General features: G+C 41.7%; 1 protein-coding gene across 4 annotated transcripts in view; it reads right to left on the bottom strand.

Moving 5' to 3' along the window:
* The window catches only part of FHIT (fragile histidine triad diadenosine triphosphatase), a 1,399,398-nt gene that overhangs the window by 12,625 nt on the left and 1,365,955 nt on the right, over window positions 1-20,818 (bottom strand). For all 4 annotated transcript variants that reach the window (XM_044253281.1, XM_044253278.1, XM_044253280.1 and 1 more), the window contains one exon: window positions 12,984-13,093. In XM_044253281.1, the coding sequence (XP_044109216.1) occupies window positions 12,992-13,093 (102 nt within the window). In that variant the 3' untranslated portion in view covers window positions 12,984-12,991. The remainder of the gene's footprint in view (window positions 1-12,983; window positions 13,094-20,818) is intronic.

Below are 20,818 nucleotides of genomic sequence, written 5' to 3'. Positions count from 1 at the left end.
CTTTTTTAATAGTCTCTGGCTACATTTCCATAAGCATAAGAATTAACTTATAAATTTTCACCACCACCACCAAAAAAAAAAAAATAAAAAAATCCTATGATAATTTTGATCTCAGTTGCATTGTATTTACAGGTCAATTTGAGGAGAGTTGAGTCTTTATGAAGTTGAGTCATTCCTCTCTCTGCTTACTTAATTCTTCTTTAATGCCTCTTACTACTACTTTGTAGTTTTTTTGTCTAGAAGCTTCCATGTCTTTAATTATTCCTAGGCATTTGATTTCTGATGTTAACATAGGTGTCCCCTGCTTTTTGAAAATTCACTTCCACCACTTCACACTTTTACAAAAGACCTACATTAGTACCTGTTTTTACTAATAGAAAAAAAATATGAATTGGATTTTTGCTTTTATGAGAAAGGAAAAAAAGTGAAAATAGCATTTAGCATGCATTTTGCAGTGAACACAGCCCTACCGAGCTCCTTCCCTGGCAACTATACTCAGCATCAAGCCGCCATAGCCATGACCTGTGTCTGTGAGCATCTGTGGTTTATCTCCATTTATTTTGTGCATCCATTAGTAAGATGTATCCTGAAGTATCAGTAAAACCTAAAAGAGGTTATTTTGGGGTCTGAAAATGCTCAAAGAATTTTCCATATAAGTTAATGGTAATTGCGTCTTTGCTTTACACCATTTCAGCTTAGGAAAGGTTTCAAAAGAACGCTCTACTTTGAGATAGTGGTGGGGAAATCTACATAAACTAACTTCAGTTTTTTTTTTTTTTTTCCATTTTCTTACTGTGTGTCCCTTCAGAATCTGTAAGTTGAAGCCCTAAATTTCAACGTGATAGTAATAGGAGGTAGGGCCTCAGGAAGGTAATGGGGGTTAGGCGTTTCATGAGGGTGGAGGGCCCCCAAGATAGAATTAATGTCCCTATAAAAAGAGTGAGAGGCTCAGACTTGCTCTCTCTTCTCCATGTGAGGACACAGTAAAAAGGCAGCCATCTACAAAGTAGGAAAAAGATTCTCACCAGAATCTGACCATGTTGGCACCTTGATCTTGGACTTCTATCCTCCAGAACTGTGAGAAATAACTTTTTGTTGGTTAAGCCACCCAGTCTATGGGATGGTATATATGGTATACAGCAGCCCGTGCTAAGAGAATGGCTAATAGAGAAATAAAAAGCTTACATATATTGATCTTATATTCAGAGGCCTTGCTAAGTTTACTCATTAATTCTAATTGTTTCTCAGCAGACTGTTTTGTATTTTCTGTATACATCATACTGTCTACAAATAATGACACTTTCATTCCTTTGTTTCCACTCCTTCTACTTTTTTTTTTTCCTCATTCTTGCCCTACTGTACTAGCTAGGACCTTGAGTACATTGTGAAATAGCAGGACTAATAGTAAATATTGTCATCTCATTTATAATCTCAGATAAAGAGTGTTGAATGTTTCATCCTTAAGTATAAGTTCCTTCTAGTTTCAGTGTCCTGGAACTTTTATATAAAGTTGGGATATTGAATTTGATCAATACACTTTTCCACATCTACTGAGATGATCCTATCCTCTATCTTTTATTAGTCTAGTGAAAGACAATGCTCAGTAGTCTAATATGAAACCACATTGCACTGATCACAATGTATTCCCTTCTCATAGATTGTACATTCACACACATACACAATCTGTCTACCTATCGGATAGATTTTAGGACTTTGGTATCTGTATTTCCATGTGCAGTGAGTCTATAGAGTTCCTTTCTATGATGTTCTTGTCAGGTTCATGTGCAAGAAGGCAACTCATACAACAAACTGAGAAGTGGAAGAATTTCTTTCTCTTTTTCAATTTTCTGGCAAAATTTGTTCCATCAGTTATATGGATAATAACAATATTATTCAATTCTTTCTTTCTTAATTGCATGGTAGAATGCAGCAGTAAAGTTATCTGGGACTGATGTTATCATTGTGAGAGGGTTTTAATTGAGGTTTGATTTCTTTAATAGTTATCTAATTCTTTTGGTTTTGTTTTGTTTTTAACTTTGTGTCAGTTTAGGTAAGATGTATTTTTCCTAGAAACTTCAAATTTCACCCCAATTTTCAAATCTGTTGATTTAAAATTATTCATTATATGGTCTTTTCCTTTGAATGGCTGCAGTTTTCAGATAGACCGTTAGCATATTACTGTCAGTTTTTATTTTCTTCCAATAAATGCATACAAGTAATAACTATAAGTAAGTTACTCTCTAATCATGTTTAGTTGCATCCATGAGTTTTAGGTTTTCTTCCTTCAGTTCAAAATTTCTAATTTCCTTTGATCGCTTTTTCTTTAGAATTCCTTTTGTTTTAATTTATTTTTTAAAATTCTTTTCAGTGTTCCAGAATTCATTGTTTATGCACCACACCCAGTGTTCCATGCAATACGTGCCCTCCGTAATACCCACCAGGTAAGCCTGGTGGTGGGTATTATAGAATTCCATTTGGATGACTCTGCTAGTGATGAATTCTCTCAGCCTTGTCAGAAAATGTGTTTGTTTCACTTTCATTTTTTTTTTTTTTTTTTAGATTTTATTTATTTATTTGACAGAGAGAGATCACAAGTAGACGGAGAGAGAGGCAGTCAGAGAGAGAGAGAGAGAGAGAGAGAGAGAGAGAGAGAGAGGGAAGCAGGCTCCCTGCTGAGCAGAGAGCCCGATGCGGGACTCGATCCCAGGACCCTGAGATCATGACCTGAGCCGAAGGCAGCGGTTCAACCCACTGAGCCACCCAGGCGCCCCTTCATTTTCATTCTTAAAAGAATATGTTAACTGGATATGAAAATCTAGGGTGACAGCATTTTCTTTCAGTTCTTTAAAGATGTCACTCCTTGGGTGATATAATCAATTAAGCTTCTGACTCTTGGTTTCGACTCAGGTTCTGATCTCAGGGTCATAGGATCGAGCCCTAAGTCTCCTTGGGACTCTGTCCCGCTTCTTCTGCTTCTCCCCTCAATGCTCTCTCCCTCTCTTGCAAACAAATAAATAGATAAATAAAGATGTCATTCCATGGTCTTGTGATTTTCTGGGGTTTTGTTGTTGTTGCCTTTTGTCTCTTGGTCTATTACTCTTTGGAATGTGAGGTTTCCCCATCCCCACCCCCAATGTTACATCTGAGACTCACCCTTTGCTTTCTGCAGTTGTACCATGATACCCTCAGGTGTGGATGCTACACCCCCTGCTCTGGCGTTGGTGTGTTCTTGACTTTTGCCAGTTTTGAAAAATTTACAGCCATTATCTCTTTAAATATAGAGTTCACTGAAACTGTTTTGGAATTGTGAATAAATATTTCTTAGGCTTTCTCATTATATTTTATGTTTTCTGACCGCTCATACTTTTTCCCACTCTTCCTTCATCTCTTTCTACTACATTCTGAATATTTTCATATGGCTCATCTTTAAGGGTTTAGTAATTCTTTTGCTTCTAAATTTATTCCTTGAGTTACTGTATTTTTCTGCTCTAGAATTTCTGTTTGGTTCTTTTTCACATCATCTCATTTTCTTATAGATTCCAGCTCTTTGTTTTTAAATATATTTTCTACCTAGAAACAAGCTAAAGATAGTTATTTTAGTGACTGTGTCTTATCATTCCAATTTTAGGTATCCTGTGATTCTAATCTTATTTGTATTGACTTTCTTGGCATATGCTATTGGGTATATATATGCACACATTCATGTGTTGGGTATTTGAAGAAAATAATTTGTAGGAATGATTTAAGATCTTGGGTGTGGTATTTTTTTTTTCTCCCCAGGGATGACTTTTTTCCCCCTTTGGTTCTGCCAGGTATCTAATATGACTATGAATTTGGGATCTTACATTTCCAAAAGTGAAATTAGTTGCCCACATGATTTGAAATTGGGTTGTGTAGCTGGTAGCAGGCCAGACTTATATTTGGGTCATTCTTTTTCCAAGGATACCACTTCCCCAGACTTTTGCATTCCCACCCAGGTATGGAGATTTAGAAAGTACTCTGCCAGTGGAAACCCAGCTTTTATTATTTTTAGTCCCATCTGCCTCTTCAAGACATAGATGCCCTCAGTAGAGAAACAGCTATAAAAGGTGGGCTCCTCTCTCTGGATTTCTGGCTGCTTTTGGATCTTGACCTTATAATCCCTTACTGCCTTATTACCTCTAGCTGATGTTTGTGTGTATTCTGTAAAATTCTTCCTAGTTGAACACAGTGGGATATTTAATTCAAATTATTTGGTCTGTTAGTAATAGAAGCAGAAGTCATTCTTTTTCTTTTCTCTTTTGGTGGTCTGAAAATATCCTGCCCTACAGGTTTTATTCTTTAATTATTATTTAAACTAATTTACCCTAACCTGAACATTTCCATAATTTATCATCTTTAAAATATAATGGAAATTATAGGGAAAATTATGAATCTACGTATTGGCACAACTAATGGACATTCATAGTCTCCATTGCTCACCATTCATGATAAATTGGAGGTAGTAGAACATACTGAAATGTCTTTTGTATCCTCAGAGAAGTATTAAATCTAGAAGGAGCACAATTTAGAGCTGGTTTGGTAGTGTTATTTCCTAGCTGTTACTCTGTGTTATTCTCATAAAAACCCGAGGATATAATTAAAATGTTTTCCACCATAGTAATTCAGAGAGAGGAAAAATGAGGCACAAAAGAGTGACATGCCCAAGTCCACAGAGTAAATTTCGTGAGAGTGTTGATAGGGAGCTTGCTTAAATTATTTAAGACTTTTCCACTGAGAGTAAAAAACAAAGTGGTAGACAATCCAGACATTATTCTTAGGAGACTGAAAATGATCTTTTAATCCTTTGATTTGGTGATGAATATGCCTTGTACTTAGGACAAGTGATTAAAAATATATATTTTTTTCTTTTTTAGTTGGGTAGGACTGGGCATAATTTTTACAGAACCATGAAGTTTACCTTACCAGTCCTTTCTTTTCAAAGCACGTTCTAGAAAGTTCTGTTTAAAACTCCAGACAGTCATTTTCTTTAGAAGAGGTATTATCTGCCACCTGACATTCTCTTCATTCCGGATTATTTACATGAGGCTCTAGTAGGGGAAACCAAATTTGCCCTGTGACATGGTTGCAAAGTGGTAATAGTGAGCCAAAATAGTGAGGTCAGTGCACTGGGGTCTGGGAAGGGCATGGAATGGGTGGCAGGTATCCAGCTCCTAAATGAGCTGGCCACAAGAAAGTAAAGATGAGTTCCCAAGGTGCCTTCCCAGCGCTCTCTTTCCCTGCCTCTGCATGGCTCCTATCCTCTCCAAAGAGTGTGTTCTACCTCATGTACCCTTAAAGGAGGGAAGAGGAAGAAGAGGGGCACATGACATAGAATTGAGCTGGAGATCTAATTTCACTAACACCACTGAGACAAGTGGCCCCAGTGAGATATTTCAATTCTCTGAATGTTCTTTCTTTGGATCCTCTCCCCTCTTTCCTCCATTTTTTTGGATTTTACTTTAATAAACAAGACACAGTTTCCATTGCTCACCACTCATGATAAATTAGAAGGAGCAGACCATAGTGCAGTGTCTTTTGGATCACCAGAAAAATATTAACACCAAAAGGAGTACAGTTTAGAACGGCTTTTTCTAGTGTGTCCTGATGGGTTGAGCACCCAACTTGATTGACACCCCTAGAATTTCAAAACAATGGAGGATTGCTTATGTAAGAAGTGGCTTAGGGACATGTTAGGCATAGAATGGAGTGAATTATACAAATGTTATTTCAAAATGATAGGTCAAATATTACTAATATGAATTTTATTCTTTCCTTCATATTAACCTCCACCGACCTCTAAAAGAGTCTTTTTCCCATATCCCATATTCCTTTCTGGAAGAGGCAAGGATAAAATGAGAAAAGAGAACACCACACAGAGTGAAGAGAAGCAAGTAGAGAGATGGTAAAAAGTTTTGGGAGTGGGGAAAAATCTTGGAAAAGTTTCTGCAAGAGTGTGAAGATTGATGTATGATATCCATTTCTGGGGATGAGATGGGGATTAGGATCCCAAGGATGGAAATGATGATAGACTTTTTTCCATCATCATTTTACAAGATGCAACTTAAAGTTATTTTTGGCACTTGGATTACTCTTTTCTGAAAAGAACTCTGTGCTGAGGTTTCATGTCAGTCAGAGTTTCATACGGGTTAACATTAACGAGGCACACTAGTCATTTTTCCTGTCACTTGAAGTAAATCTCGATAGGATTCTGTAGATTGTTTAGTCATCAATGACCTATGGAAATCTTTTGCCTCAACTATTGGATATATGTAGAGAAAGCTAGAGCTTGGTAAAATATTTAAAAAATAATCAAACTAAGACCTATTTTGAAACCATGGGGTGTGGATCATCTCCACATTTTTATAAAGGGAAGTTTTTCAAGTATAACTAGACAGTCATCCTTTTGGGTTGTGGTAAAATAAATCATTTAATAGGACATTAGATTTGATTATTTCTAAAGCTGACATAATTCTATGGTTTCTTGTTCCCTACTTAGATCATAGGGACTTGATTTATTAACATATTAATCCAATAAATAGAGTCTTTAATTCCTCACTACAGAAATCTGGTTCTATCAAGGTAGACAGAATATTCTACACAGAATAAAAGGAGAGACAGCACCGTGCCTTAGAAACATGAACTTCAGAGAAAGGGAAAAGCAAACTAAAATCTCTTTTCCAGCTGTGTTTAAACTGATGGATTTTTTTTTTTTAAGAACTTTGAATATACTAAAGACTAAAGCGTCATTAGGCAAAAGAATCTTCTCTTGTACTTCCATGCTAAAGAAAAGTTTTTATTATATCAATTTGGTGATGAGTGCTAGCAAACACTTTCCTTGGTACTGAGGATACCTCTGCATGGGATTGCCTGGTGGGTTTAGGATTGAACTGCCCAAGGAGCTGAAGTTAAAACCCTCCTTTCCCTTGAGAAAACATGAGAATACTATAATCTTCTCCCTCAGCCTTTCTCATCAGAGGCTGCTCTGCTGAGAGAAGACCCTTTCTGTGAAGGAGGAGAGTTTTTCCAAGCAGGTGGGGTGTTTTAAGAGGTACAATTCAGTGACCAGAACATGTGCTAAATAAGCAAAGCTGTCCTTTCTCATCTACCTCGACTGTCCATGATTATGATATAAGTGTGGTCCAGTGGCTGGAATTATGGTGATTTTTCAAAAATGCCGGTGTCAAAATTTTGCCTCGACAGTATCTCTGTAACTACTAATAATGCTGTTTTGGGCTGACTCAGTTGCTTTGAAATTGCACGGGCTCTGTTATGAGTAGATGAGAGGCAACCAATTATCTATAAAATGCATGCACAGAGGAGAGTTTGATGAATTACAAATGAGCTCTGCTGACACAACAGGGTGTGGAAACCTACCCCACTCTGATTTTCTATCCGAGTTACAGGCCATGCTTGCATTCTTTACAGACAACTTAGCCCACTCCATTCTACCAGGGAGTGGGAGAGGGGACAGGGAGGTAGTAAAACCTCCCCTCACTAGGACACAATTCATTGGTTTAAAATTAAGTAAGAAACTCAACGTGGGTGTGTGGAGGCAGCAACCCCAAGTGTTAAATATGCACATGAAGAAATACTGTGCTCCAGGAAAGATGCTCACATAAGGGATACAGATGCAGCATCCTCTGATGGGATTCAGAGCAGAGACTAAAAGAGCCATCACAAAGCTGCGTCCTAGAGCTCAGCCTGGCTTGTGTAGAGCCAAGGCATAAATTCACCAAAGCAGAAGGCAGATGTTGAATTCCTGGAACCAAAGGATTTCCACCTCATCAGGGGTCTGTGCAGTGGAGGGAGCATCATTCAACAACCCTTAGACTGTGGCTCTGCCTATGCCTGGCGAAGGCAATGCCTGTTTTTCACTATTGCTTAAGAAACTGCAGTCCAAAGTCATGTTCTACCCAAGAAAGGATACAGGAAGTAGTCAGAGTACCAAAACATCCCGCAGGGTTACGTGGGAAGATCAAGAGAATTCTATACAACTAAGCAGGTGTTGATGCCCTGGTGGCTTCAGGAGGCTGAGAAAACAGTGCATAGTTTTGGGATGTTTATCTCTGTGGTCCTCTGGCAGTCCTATGCTGAGGATTAATGTGGATTTATACATGAAGAAGATACAGAACAGCGGTTTCTGCTTACTGACCGGTTGCTAGGTATTTCCACACTGAAGATTCAGCAGAGAGCAGGGTTTTTTGTCTATTATAGGCCATTTCCCGTATTGGGCATCTCTGGGTATAGGTTTCCACATTCTTTAACACACTGGTTTTTAAGGTAGGCCAATGGCACCAAGCTGTTGAGGCCAAGCCCTGTGAGTTGACCTCCCAGGAGAAGCAATGATTTCAAACCGATCCAATCAGCCTAGATGAGGGACCTAAGGTGGGGCTTCCTGCCCGGTGTCCTCTAGCCAGATACACGAGACTGGCCTCTTACCCCTGGGGAAGCCAACTGTGGTTCCCTTGGGTGACTTATCTTCTCCACATTCCTGGTAAGAGGCTTAGGGAGCACTGGCTTAGGGGGTAGCCACAGACCAGGAGCCCGCTTGCTCTGGGTTTGAATTCTGATGGCCACTGCTGTTTTCCAAAGATGAGAATCATTTGTTTAAGATAATTTTAGGTAACCTTCATTGAACCTTGCTTAATTTACTTTCAATACTTTTAAATAGGTCACATAGAGAGTCTCAGTCTGGTGCAGGACTCGAATGCCTCTGTAACGGTGGCTAGCCTCTCTTTTTAACAAAGAGAGAATGAATCTCAGCCCCAGCTGGTGTAGGCAAGCGACACCACTACCCTGGAATTCATTAGCGTTTTTTTCATTTTGTCTTCGTTTGTATGCTTGACTTCTAATACAAGTAATATTCATTTTTCATTGAGGTTAGGGTATGAAGTTTAAAAGTGAATCAGGTGAATAAGGAGCACACAATACCCTGGTGGGAAACAAAGATTAAAAAAAAAAAAAAAAAAGCCTGAGGAGATGGGAACCAGAGCGATTTGGGAAACACTGTATTTGTCCAAGGTCATATTACTTGGGCACATGGTCACAGGATGTAATAAAGAGGACAGGCAGCCGAGGGAGGCATTAGGCTGGTCTTGGAACAACTTACAAGGAGGGCAAAGTCAATTGGTGCAAATTCAGCCCCGTTTGGGTTCCCGCTGCCCGGCTGTGGTGTGGCTGGGGAGCCGGATGCAGGAGTAGGTGGCATGAACAAGGCTGGCAGGGGAAGTGCAGCAGGGAAGAGAGGGGAAAGTGCTTCAAGGTGGAATCAGGCAGGCAACCAGAGCAGCTGAAGAGGCCAAAGAGAACATTCGAAGGGCGCAAGGGGAGTTGGGAGAGAGAGGCAGAGCTGGCTGGCTTGGTCTTTCAACCAAGACGGGCTGTACAGACACTAAGAGAATAGTCTTTGGGGGGTAACTGGGTTCTGTCTCTGCTCTGTCCCTTGCAATTATTTGCCTCCAAATAACACTTGGCATCACTGAGTGCTGGTTTTCCCATCCTCTGCAAGATGCAGTCGGAGAACCCGTGTCTTCTCAATTCGGTAATGCCGGCTCCTGTTACGGAGTCCGGCGCTGCAGCCTAGCATCTCTGCCCTCGCGCACGCTGCAAATCATACAGTCCTGCTGAGTGAGCAACAGCGGCCGCTCGACACTGCCTCTGCCTGAGACCGACTCGCTGCTGAGGGTGTAAATGGGGAGACACTGGAGAGGCCAAGTTTATCTGAAATTTAAATAAACAATAATTCTTCAGGTCTAGGTATATTCAAATATTGTATGACAGCCCTATATTTATTTACTTATATTTTCTTTATTAGAGAGAGAGAACACAAGTGGGGTGAGGGGCAGAGGGAGAAGCAGGTTCTCACTGTGCAGGGAGCCCGATGTGGGGTCCAATCCCAGGACTCTGGGATCATGACCTGAGCCAAAGGCAGGCGCTTAACTGACTGAGCCACCCAGGCGCCCCAGGACAGCTGTATTTATTTGATGAAATTTTAGAAGTACTGTAAACCCCTAACACTGTATAAACATTTTGTGTGGATGAATTTTGAAAAGGAAGGAGAGAGCAGTGTCAAAAAGCCAGGAGGACCAACTTAATGATCATGTTTCCAGGAATGAATGTTCCTTTTCCCCTTTGTCTCTAAAGGGAAGTATATATAGTCCCCTTAAAGATTTATTGACTGATTTTTAGAGAGGGGCAGGGAAAGGGGCTGAGAGAGAGGGACAGAGAGTCCCAAACAAACTCCTCCCTGAGCACAGAGCCCGACACAGGGCTGACCTGAGATAAGGACCTGAGCCGAAACCAAGGTTCAGACACTTAACTGACTGTACTACCCAGTCACCCCTATAGTAGTCCCTTTATCCTACAGGAAATGAGGATGATCTTGGTGAAATCGTAGAACCCTGTGTTTAAGTCCCTAGCCTCCGAGGTACTCGCTGTGCGAGCTGGCAACCCATGTCATCCCTCCTTTTCTCCATTCCCACATCTGATTGCTGAGAACATTGACGGTGATTCATTTGGTCTATATAACCAGAGACCTGTAAAAACAGGTCTTAATGTTAATAATCTAAAAACCCACAGGCACTATGGCAACAGTTTGTACAGAAAGTTAGGATGACTATCTTTCTGGCAAGATTTACAAGGCAGGTTGATTCACCTGGAAGACAGGAGATTTGGGGCCTCAAGGCAGGACAGAAGCAAAAACTGAGAAAGCAAAGCATACAGGAAACTTGGGTACTAAGTTTAAATCCTCTTAAAACATCTAGAAAATGCATCCTAACGCAGAATCCTATATTTCAGCAAGCCTCAGGAAAAGCCTAGAGCTTTCTCGCCTCTATCTGAAAGTACCCATTATGTAAGAAACCCAGGAGGGGAGGGGGGCAAGGAGCCTTGTAAGTTGAGTCTGAAGAACAGTGATTCCATTTGAATGGGACATTCCAATACGAAACACTGGCTTTCCTGAGAGGAATAGAAAGGGGTCTGAGGCTTTGCCTATGGGTCTTTGTTCTTAGACAGACTAGCTTGATCCAGAGCAAGTAAGGAGGGAGGGAGTAAGGAAGAAATGAGAAGGTGAACAGTGAAAAAGGTTCAGAATAAATGATCAAAGACAGCTTCTGCTAGCACTACACTGCAGCCCTTCAGGCAACTGGATACAGAACTGACAAATCAATGACATCCTCCGATTTCATTCTCCAGCTAAATAAGCATTCTAGAATGCAAGTACCTGGATGCTATGACATCCTTAAACAATAATGGGTGAAAGGCCACTGATAGTGGGTCTTTAAGTAACTAGGATACTTTAAAAAGGAGGGTGGGGAGAAAATGCCCAAGAAATGCATGTATATTAAAAACTATCTAAAAAAGACGTCTATTTCAAAGTGAACACAGAATATTATGAAGGTGTTTCCTACCTAACAATCCTGATCACTAAGTAGTGGATACAATTTTATATAATTCAATTGCTACCAATATTCACCAATTGTGTTTTTAATTTGTGTCTGATCTACTTTAGCAGCTTATAATGTAAACACAAGACTGCATGAAGCAGCTTATTTCAAAAAGAAACTATTCAGGGGGAAAGTGCTTTATCCAAGGTCCATGGAAGGAGGTTTATTAACAGGGCTGCCAGATAAAATGCAGGCTACATGGTACTTTTTAGCCTAGGGACGCCCCTATATTTCATGGCAACCCCATTTATTAGTATATTTCAGAAGATCCATGAGGCCCTGGACAACGTGTAAAAATTTGGTGTATATACATATTTTGAAGGAGACTGGCTATAGCCTTCTACCAGAATCTTAAATCTGTGATCTCCCAACAGTTAAACATTCAGTAATGCAAAGAAATAATTCTATCATGTCTGATTTTTCCCTGTGACCTTGAGCTTCCCAGCAGCCAAAACTAAAGGGGAACATAAAACCAGGGTGTCTGTGTGGCTCAGTCTGTTGAGCATCTAACTCTTGATTTTTTTTTTTTTAAGATTTTATTTATTTATTTGACAGAGAGAGAGAGATCACAAGTAGGCAGAGAGGCAGGCAGGGAGGGAGAGGGGAAGCAGGCTCCCCGCTGAGCAGAGAGCCTGATGCGGGGCTCGATCCCAGGACCCTGAGATCATGACCCGAGCTGAAGGCAGCGGCTTTAACCCACTGAGCCACCCAGGTGCCCCCTAACTCTTGATTTTGGCTCAGGTCACAATCCCAGGGTGGTGAGATCGGGCCTTGTGTCAGGCTCAGTTGCGGAGTCTGCTTGAGATTCTCTCTGCCCCTCCCCTCTCCTCTCTAAAATAAATAAATAAATCTTAAAAAAAAAAAAAAAAAAAGACCATTTAGCTGAGGAGAAGAGATCCAAGTGGAAGAAAGATCTGGTCAGGAGGTTGTGAGCTGGCTTACAGCACTGTGAAGCCTAAGGAGGGAGTCTGAGATGTGAGCTCTTGAAGGGTTTGGGCTTTTATTTTTTATTTTTTTTAAAGATTTTTATTTATTTACTTGATAGAGAACACAAGTAGGCAGAGAGGCAGGCAGAGAGAGAGGAAGGGAAGCAGGCTTTCTGCTGAGCAGAGAGCCCGACGCGGGGCTCGATCCCAGGACCCCAGGATCGTGACCTGAGCTGAAGGCAGAGGCTTAACCCACTGAGCCACCCAGGTGCCCCGGGTTTGGGCTTTTTAAATGATCAGGTTTGCAAACTCTTTTGGCCTCCTTGGTGAGGTTGGTTTGGAGAAGGGCAGGATAGTGACTGGAGGTAGACTGGAAGCAGACAGGAGAGTCCCCCATAGAAGGTGGCATTCTGGCAGGGAGGCAAAGGAAACCCAGAGGTAGGAATCTATGCCTCGAGGGTCAGGGTTTTCTCCACTCTGGCTTTCATGTCTTTGAACCCCCCTGCGCCTGCTTGTCTGTACCCATCCTGGGCAGGGAGCCTCCTTCTGGGGCACCATGGAGGGTGTGAGTGATGAAATGCCCAGTGTTTACCTGCACAGTCACTGAAAGTAGGCCCGCAGGGTGGCGGCTTCTGCTGCCATTTCCTCCTCAGACCTCCACAAGGTTGGGGCGTCCTCCTCTTCCTTGTCATGTTTCTGGAGCTTTGGAGGAAACAATGGAATCAGCTCATGAATGGGTCCTCGGGAACTCAGAACAAGTGTTGTCGGCTGAACACAATTTGCAAATCAGAGGCTGGAAGGTTGTGTGTCTTTTTATTGCATTAGTTGCCCACATTTGAAAATAGGCCAGTGTCGTGTAAGAATCCTCATTTCCAGCTTTTGTGATCAAATAACCAGATTAGGCTAGCCTGGGGTCCCTTCCATGCCTTGTCTTATCTGCGGAGGTGGTGAGTGGGGGGTCACAGAGGGGAGCACCCTCCCATGTTCCAGAACCCCCACCACTCTCTAGTCTTAGGCTCAGCAGGCATCGCTCATTTATTTTACTCACCGACACTGAAGGCAAGGAGTTGGCCCCCTCCCCATGACCATTCCCCTAAGCTGGCCTGCAGTTTACCTACTAGATAGACATTTTGTTTAGTGAACCAAAATAGCCCAAGCAAATCATAATAATATTACAGGAGCCACGAGTACTGAGTGAAATTAAGAGCATATTCATTAAAAGAGCCTTAAGGAGGCAAAGAGTTAAAAAAGAAAGAAAGAAAGAAAACATCAAAAAATTAACAATTGATCTAACTCAATTAAATCATTTTAAAATCCTCTTCAAACACCCGCATTTATTTTTTAAGACACCTTGTATATGTCTCAGATTTACAGAGAAAGTAAATAAAATTTCAATTCTATCAGAGAGAAAATGTTCTCAGAACTTTTCATTGGAAGAGCTCAATTTCTCCCCTTCATCTCCTATTGCAATTGAGTTTTATTAACTAGATTTGTTATTCCTGTGTGGGGCTTTATCCGTTGTAAAATGCTAAAGGTATAAATTCCTCGGATGCATGGTGTAGTATTTTGTAAGTCATTTGAAGAGATTGAGGTAAATGATTTAACAGCACAATGATGGCTGGTATTTATGATATGAACAGGTAGTTTCTTTGATGTGTATCATTTCATTTAATCTGTACCATCATCTATACATAAGGCAGGGACTACTTAGCTCCATCTTACCAAGGAAGAAATGGAGATCCGAGGAAGTTCCTTCGCTTGTTGAACTTCTCACCCAGCTAGGCAGTGACAGAGTTGTTCACAATAATTTTCGCCATTTTCTCTATCCCAGAGGGACTGCCAGGCCACGGAAGAGTGGCCAGCTCCGCTTGCCAGGTGCATACCCCCACAAAAGGCAGATTCTTTGAAAAGTATCTTGCTGCCTCAGCAAAAAGTCTCTCCACTGCCATAATGGAATTTCCCATCTCAGGCCCAAATCACTGTAAATCTAACGCAGAGACACCCCATACCCGCTCTCCTTGGCCCTAAACCATGGGGCCCCTTGCAGCAGATAGGGAAATTTCCCCCGAAGTTCAGAACAAACTTTGCTGCACAAGGCAAAACAGTGAAGGAATGATAGCCCAGCTCTCCAGCTGAGCTGTATTTCCACTTGGGGTAAGTTTGAGCCTAAATGAGGTTCATTAGCATATGACTGGGCCACAAGTGTGTTGATGCGGGTCATGGATCTTCCGTTCAGAATATGGCTGCCAGCACTCTAGTTTTACATTTTGCCACATAGATTTAATTCTCCTTAGTGGAAGAAAACCACATTAAGAAGTCATTTCCTTTCTTGCGGAGGCAGATATGACGCAATTGCTACGGGCGAGGCAAACCGGATTGCTATTTTTCTACTCGAGAACTAATTTTCATTTTGATACTAGCTTTAGGTCTGTTATAAATCCCTCTTGTAACAATCCAATAGGATGACAAAGAACAATATATACAGCCTGGAAAATATGGCCTCCCCACTTCTGGTGCTGCCATCGAAAAGACCCAGAAATCAAACATTAAGTGGCTTCATCACCACAGATCATACCAGATGAATCCAAATAATTTAGAGCCTGTGAGCACTAATGCCTCCCTGGTTATTAGGCGACCGTCTGTTTTTGTCATATGCCTTACAGATGGCAACGTTGTGCCGACACTTCCAAGTTGTTTATGCGAAGTAGGGAATAAATAAAACAAAAACTAATCATATTTGCAAAGCTCTGTTGTATATGGCTTTTAAAACTTAGAGGTTTCCCTCCGAAAACTCCCAGATGGAAGCGTGGGGCTTTCTTTAGGACAGCCGTGTTCAGTGCTAGCTGCCCGCTGGCATCCCCTGGCGAACTCAAGAAACTGCTACTGCCCAGGTGCACACAGGGGATCTGCTTTAATTTGTCTGGACATGGCCTGAGTTTGCAGGCTTTTTTTTTTTTTCCCCAAACTTCTCAGCTCATTCTAAGGTGCGCTTACCGTTGAGAGAAACGTGTATGTGGACAGACAGAACCTGTGTACCTGAGAAATAATACATCTGCCTTCGAGCCCAGTGCTTTTTGTCCTGTCCACAGAGTAGAGGCTTTCCTTGGAAACCCTGCTCCAGAACTGTTTTGCTTCTTTCTCATTCTGTCAAAGAGTGTCTGGGCCACGGGGCTTGTCCCAGCAACACTAGGATGCTGATCTGGTTCAGGAGACTTTGAGTAAATTTTCAGTCTCAGCAGAAATAGGGAGCCCAGGAAAGATGCTGGTGAATAAGACTTGTGCCTCAGAAAAGCCACCAGGTGACCTGGAAATTAAACATGCTGTAGTTTGGAGTGAATTTCTGTCTCCCTAAGGCAACCCAAGAACCTGGACGGTACAAGCGTTGCAGAGCAGCAGAGATCAACTCTAATGACCTCCAATGGCTGTTCATCCAGAAGGTACTAAATGCCTTGAGGAAGCTTTAATGCCGGGGGCAGGGCGGGGGGGGGCGGCGCGTTCAATTCAGATGAACCCTCCAGATTAATTTAGGCTGCCCACAGGGAAAGGCAGTGACTACTTCTTCATGCATACAGTATTTATTCTGTGTCTGCAATGCTAGGGGCTGGCCTTGGCATTAGAACACTGAAACAGACCCTGTTACTGTCTTCAGGGGGCCCCCAGGTAGGGAGAATAGACACCAAATGGTTAATTATCAATGAGAGGGGCATTTCCAAGTGGGAGGGCTGCTGCTGGGAAGGCACGGCCCAGTCTGAAAGGCTTTTGAGAGTCAGCTGAGTTTGAAAAAGAAACAGAGTGTTATAATAAAGAGTGATAGGGGTTCTAAGGAACATCTAGCAACTTCTCTCCAAGAAGATGAGGTTAGGCCCAGACATTGACAATGAGAGGGGCAAGCTCCTTAACCTCTTTGTGCCTCAGTTTTACGCTCTGTAAAAGGGAGTAGTAAGAGTCGTGAGCAGTGATGTGCTGGGTACATAGTAATAGTCACAGCAATAACAATCAGCTATTCTTAGGCTACGTACGCTGTCCCATGACAGTGATGACTGACCAAGGCAGAGACCTTATGGCCAAGAGCAAAAGTGTTTTTCCTATCTTCATGGTTCCCCAGTGATATGTGTCTTTTTGACCTTAAATATCCTGTAAAAGGATTAAGAGCTATTGTCCAAATTCAGGCCCATACCAAAGAACCTACTGATACTTTTAAACCTGAGGAGGAAATTTAGGTCCTTCAGATGTAAAATGACTTAGAATAAGCCCTAACTCTCAGGGTTGTCATAAGGAATGGATAAGGTATTAATGGAGGCTCCTCCATTAGTAAAGGTCATGGTCCTAGAATAAGAAGCATGTGGTGATGGTCAAATGCAGTCAAATTACCTTGGGGACAGGCCCCCAGAGTCAGCGAACAAAAATACTAAAACAAATGAAATGAGTGTCCTGTATATCTCATCCAGTATTTGGGACATACTCTTACTAGTAAGTAGTATTTGTTTATCTGAAATTCAGGCTTAACTAGACTTCTTCCTGTATTCTATCCGGTAACTCGGTCCAGAAGTCCTCTTTGAAAAAGACCACAGGAAGCGCTTGGCTCACTTTTAGGTTGTTCCTAAACCTGCCAAGCTGTGAATCCTGGAAAAGATGCAAGCTATCTGAAGGACGAACAAACTCAAGGCGAGCATTGGGTGCTCTCTTGGGCTTACTATTGCAAGAAACGAAGAGTAAATCACCAGCTCCCTTTAAATCTCATAGGTCTTTGGTTCTCAGGCACGCACTGTTTCACATTTTCACATCTCTGAAATCAAAGTGTGTTCCACAATCACTGGTGTGTCATCATTTAATTGGCAGTGTTTTTCTCTGTCAGGAGTACATTAAAGAACAGTGCTCCTTCCAGGTGACTGTCTGGGATTCAACACACCACAGGGCTCTGTCTTTCCTCCTGATAATTACGTCACATAAGTTAAATGGCCATGAAAATGCTCAGCACCCTCAGCACATCGCTCTCCTTCTCTCCATGCAACAGGGAAACGGTTGAACAGATGACATTGTTTTCACAGGCACTTGGTTCTTTGGAGGAAAAGTGCTCACCTAAGTTACAAAGTTTGCAAAAATTTGAACCAAAAAATCTTTATTCACATTCAACAGAGTGAAGTCTGTGATGGCTCCTGGAAGAGCATTCTATTTCTATATAGCTGTGAAAAGAGATTAAAAAAATGTATCTGCAGTCATGCCACTTTATCTGCCTGAAATGGTTTTGGGGAAGGGAGTGTTAACAGGATTTCTGACTGAAGTACTGATAGGCATCAATGGTGACATTCTGCTCCTTCCCGGGCATTGAGCATGCTATCGGGAGGCATGTGGGGTAAAGATTAATTCCCTGAGTAATGCTCAAACTGCCTTGGCTATTGACTTTTTTTATAGCTCTGTAATGGAATACAGTGGGAAGAATGATGCATCATAATTTAAATGTTTTCCAGAACTCAGAACTAACCTGTAGTAAAATGCAAAATTGTCTTCAGTGGGTAGGGTATGGGGGGAGAAACAATTTAATACCACTTCTTAAAGAAGCAAGTGGCTGCATATAAACTTGGGTGTTGTTATAAAGTACATTAATATATTTCATTGTTATTAGTTTTGTAAAACAACATAAAGAGCAGAAAGCTTAAACTATTTCTTATGGGTTGATGGCTGTGTTCAGACAGGTGTTTATATAAAGTCTTGAAAGGGAAATAATATCAAGGAATAGGGAAGTAAATCTATAATTTTTTTTTCAGATCTGATTCTTTGCTTCTACTTTCAACTTAGCCAACAAGCATTTGTTGAGCACATGATATATCCCAAGCACTGCTGTAGGTCTTACACTAACTATAAAGATGAAGAAGCCAAAAATCTGTGCCTTTTGGGGTCTTACCACCTTACAGGGCAGACCAGATTTATACATATGTAATAGAATACAAGTCAGTCTGGTATAAGGACTGGGCTGGGCGAGAACTTCTACCATAGTGCTCTCAGAATACCCAGGATCGGGTCTTGGGTTGACTTTACAAAATTGGGGTTTGACCTGGGCTCAAAAGAAGGTGGTGGGATTTTAAGGACAAGGTTATTCCGGACAATGACAACAGCTTCAGCAGACACATAATGTTCAACTTTGCCGACTGCGTGCATCCCTCTTTCCCAAAGAATCCTGATGTGGCCATACCTGACCATCGATCAGAGTGGTCAAGAGAACTGAACCTTAGTTGCCAGGTTGAGAAGCCTTAACATCCCATGGTTTAAAGATGGAGAAGATATCTCCATGGCCCCGAAGATGGCCTCTAGTCTCTGATTCAAAACCACAAATAGTTTTGAATCCTTCTGAAAGCTATTCCATTTTCAATTGTCTTCCAACCGTTTTGACTAATCAAAAAGAAAGCCTCAGTGCTAGCATGTCCTTAACATGGGACCAACATGACCTCTAAGAGACACAGGGGAACCATCCAGACTCTAGCTAGAATTTAATAAGATTCTTTTGTTTAGATCACATTTATTTTGAGGGTTATCTCCCATTTATGATGTCATCTCAAGTTTCCTTTTAAAGTAAATTTATTTTAGGTAAGGAGTCAATCTAAAAAATAGATTAAGTAAAACTGTGTCAGAAATACAGCATTAAGCATGGCATTAACCTTGAAAGATGGTCCAGAGGCCGGAGGTTCAGCTGAGAGGAGGGAAGTCACTGAAAATGTGAGGCTAAAACGTGGACCTTCTAGAATGGGGATGTGGTTGTTTCTATTGGGTTGAACTGGACAATGCTTCAGAATTTTTTTTTTTTAACAGATCTTGAAAGTCAGAATAATTTAATATTCTTAGAGCTCTGAAGAACGACCAGTGCCTTAAGATCTGTAGAGACAGAGGAAGGGTGGGGAGGGATTTTGGGAGGAAGGCTTCCCCCCAAAAGTGCTGGTTAAGCTGAGATGGAAACAATGGCTAGAAATCCCTGAAGCAAGGAGGAAGGAGAAGGGGTATTTCACACAGAGCAGAAGTGCAGAGCACTGAGGAAAAAGGAATCTTGGTTGAGTGACTAGAAATGTAAGGGACATGGTAGATCATTTGCAGCTCATAGGGATGGCTGAGAAATGTGGATTTTATTTCTGCTGCAAATAAGACATTAAAGGATTGGAAGCAGGAGAGTTAAAAGCTTACAACAGTTTTTCATAGAGTGGCCTTGCTGGAGAAGGAGTTTGAGCTTCTGGCTCCTGCGGCAGCCGGACCAGAAACTATGGGAGTTGGGCAGGCATGGATGTGGTCGAGGAGGTGGTGGTGGGGACAGAGGGGAGCTCAGCTGCCCCATGCACCAGTGTGGTGGTGACTTGGTGGCGACATCTGGAATTAGAGAGGGGGGCTCAGTGCTTGCCTGGAGCAGGCAGACCTTTTTCTGACAGGTTCCTTCTGGGCCCTTTGTAAAGCAACATGGAAGTTGTCTCCCTTGCCCACTCTGCTCTGAACCGGCATAAAAATCCTTCCTGTCCTGCCTGGTATGCACCTCTCCTCAGTCACACACTTCCCAAACTCCCCAAGAAGGCTTCTTGGACCATTTAGACCAACTTGAGTTACATTTCATGCTTCTGGATGTTTTCTCACTCTGTCACACACACACAGCCAGCATCCTTTGAGCACACATTTCCTCCCCCAAACACCAAACACCCTTTCTCTCCATGCTGGTTATTGAGCAGATGGTCACCCACTTAGGCCTTTCTTGGGGTCCTAATGAATCCCCTCTTGCTTTCATTTGATGCAAAATAATAACAAGTCTGTGCTGCCAAACTTGGGCAGCCACTTGTGTTTTCTTAGAAACCTGAGGTTCTTCCAATATTTCTTTGTGCAAAAATATGTTAACTGCCTCCCTTCTTGCTCTATTTGGGCTGGAAGCCTGGACTGATGTCTACATGGCGAGATCTCTAAGTGCAACGCAGTGACATCTGGTTTCCTCTCATTCACTGTGAAGTTTCCAAAGCCCTATTTATTGCCCTAATGGAGAGAAATCCAGGTAGTCAACAGAGCATTCATCATTTGATTAGTTGTCCACACTTTGACTTAAGCCTAACTTACATGAGTTAAAGCAGAAGATCTTTTGGTTTTTATTTTGTTTTGTTTTTAGTGCTGCCAATGAGACCAAAATGCTGAAATAAGCTCTTCTATTAATTAATGGCACCCTACTTTCAAGGGGTATAGAGTGTTGATGTTTAAGAATTTGTAACCCCCAAAAGTATTTATTAACTAGAAAATCACAGCACTGGAAAGTAATTATGCCAAACCACTGTACTATAACAGAACCCAATTGCTTATCCAATTATACATTAAAGTATCACATTGTCAAGCCGATTGCCAAAGCAGCAAATGAGACTTTGCCAGCATCACAATTTGGACCAGCTATTACTCAATAGACTATACTGTGAATGG

Source organism: Neovison vison, chromosome 6 (assembly GCF_020171115.1).
Source record: "Neovison vison isolate M4711 chromosome 6, ASM_NN_V1, whole genome shotgun sequence".
Classification (NCBI taxonomy): Eukaryota; Metazoa; Chordata; class Mammalia; order Carnivora; family Mustelidae; genus Neogale; species Neogale vison.
The sequence above is the reverse complement of the archived record's forward strand: the minus strand, read 5'-3'. Positions and strand labels throughout refer to the sequence as shown.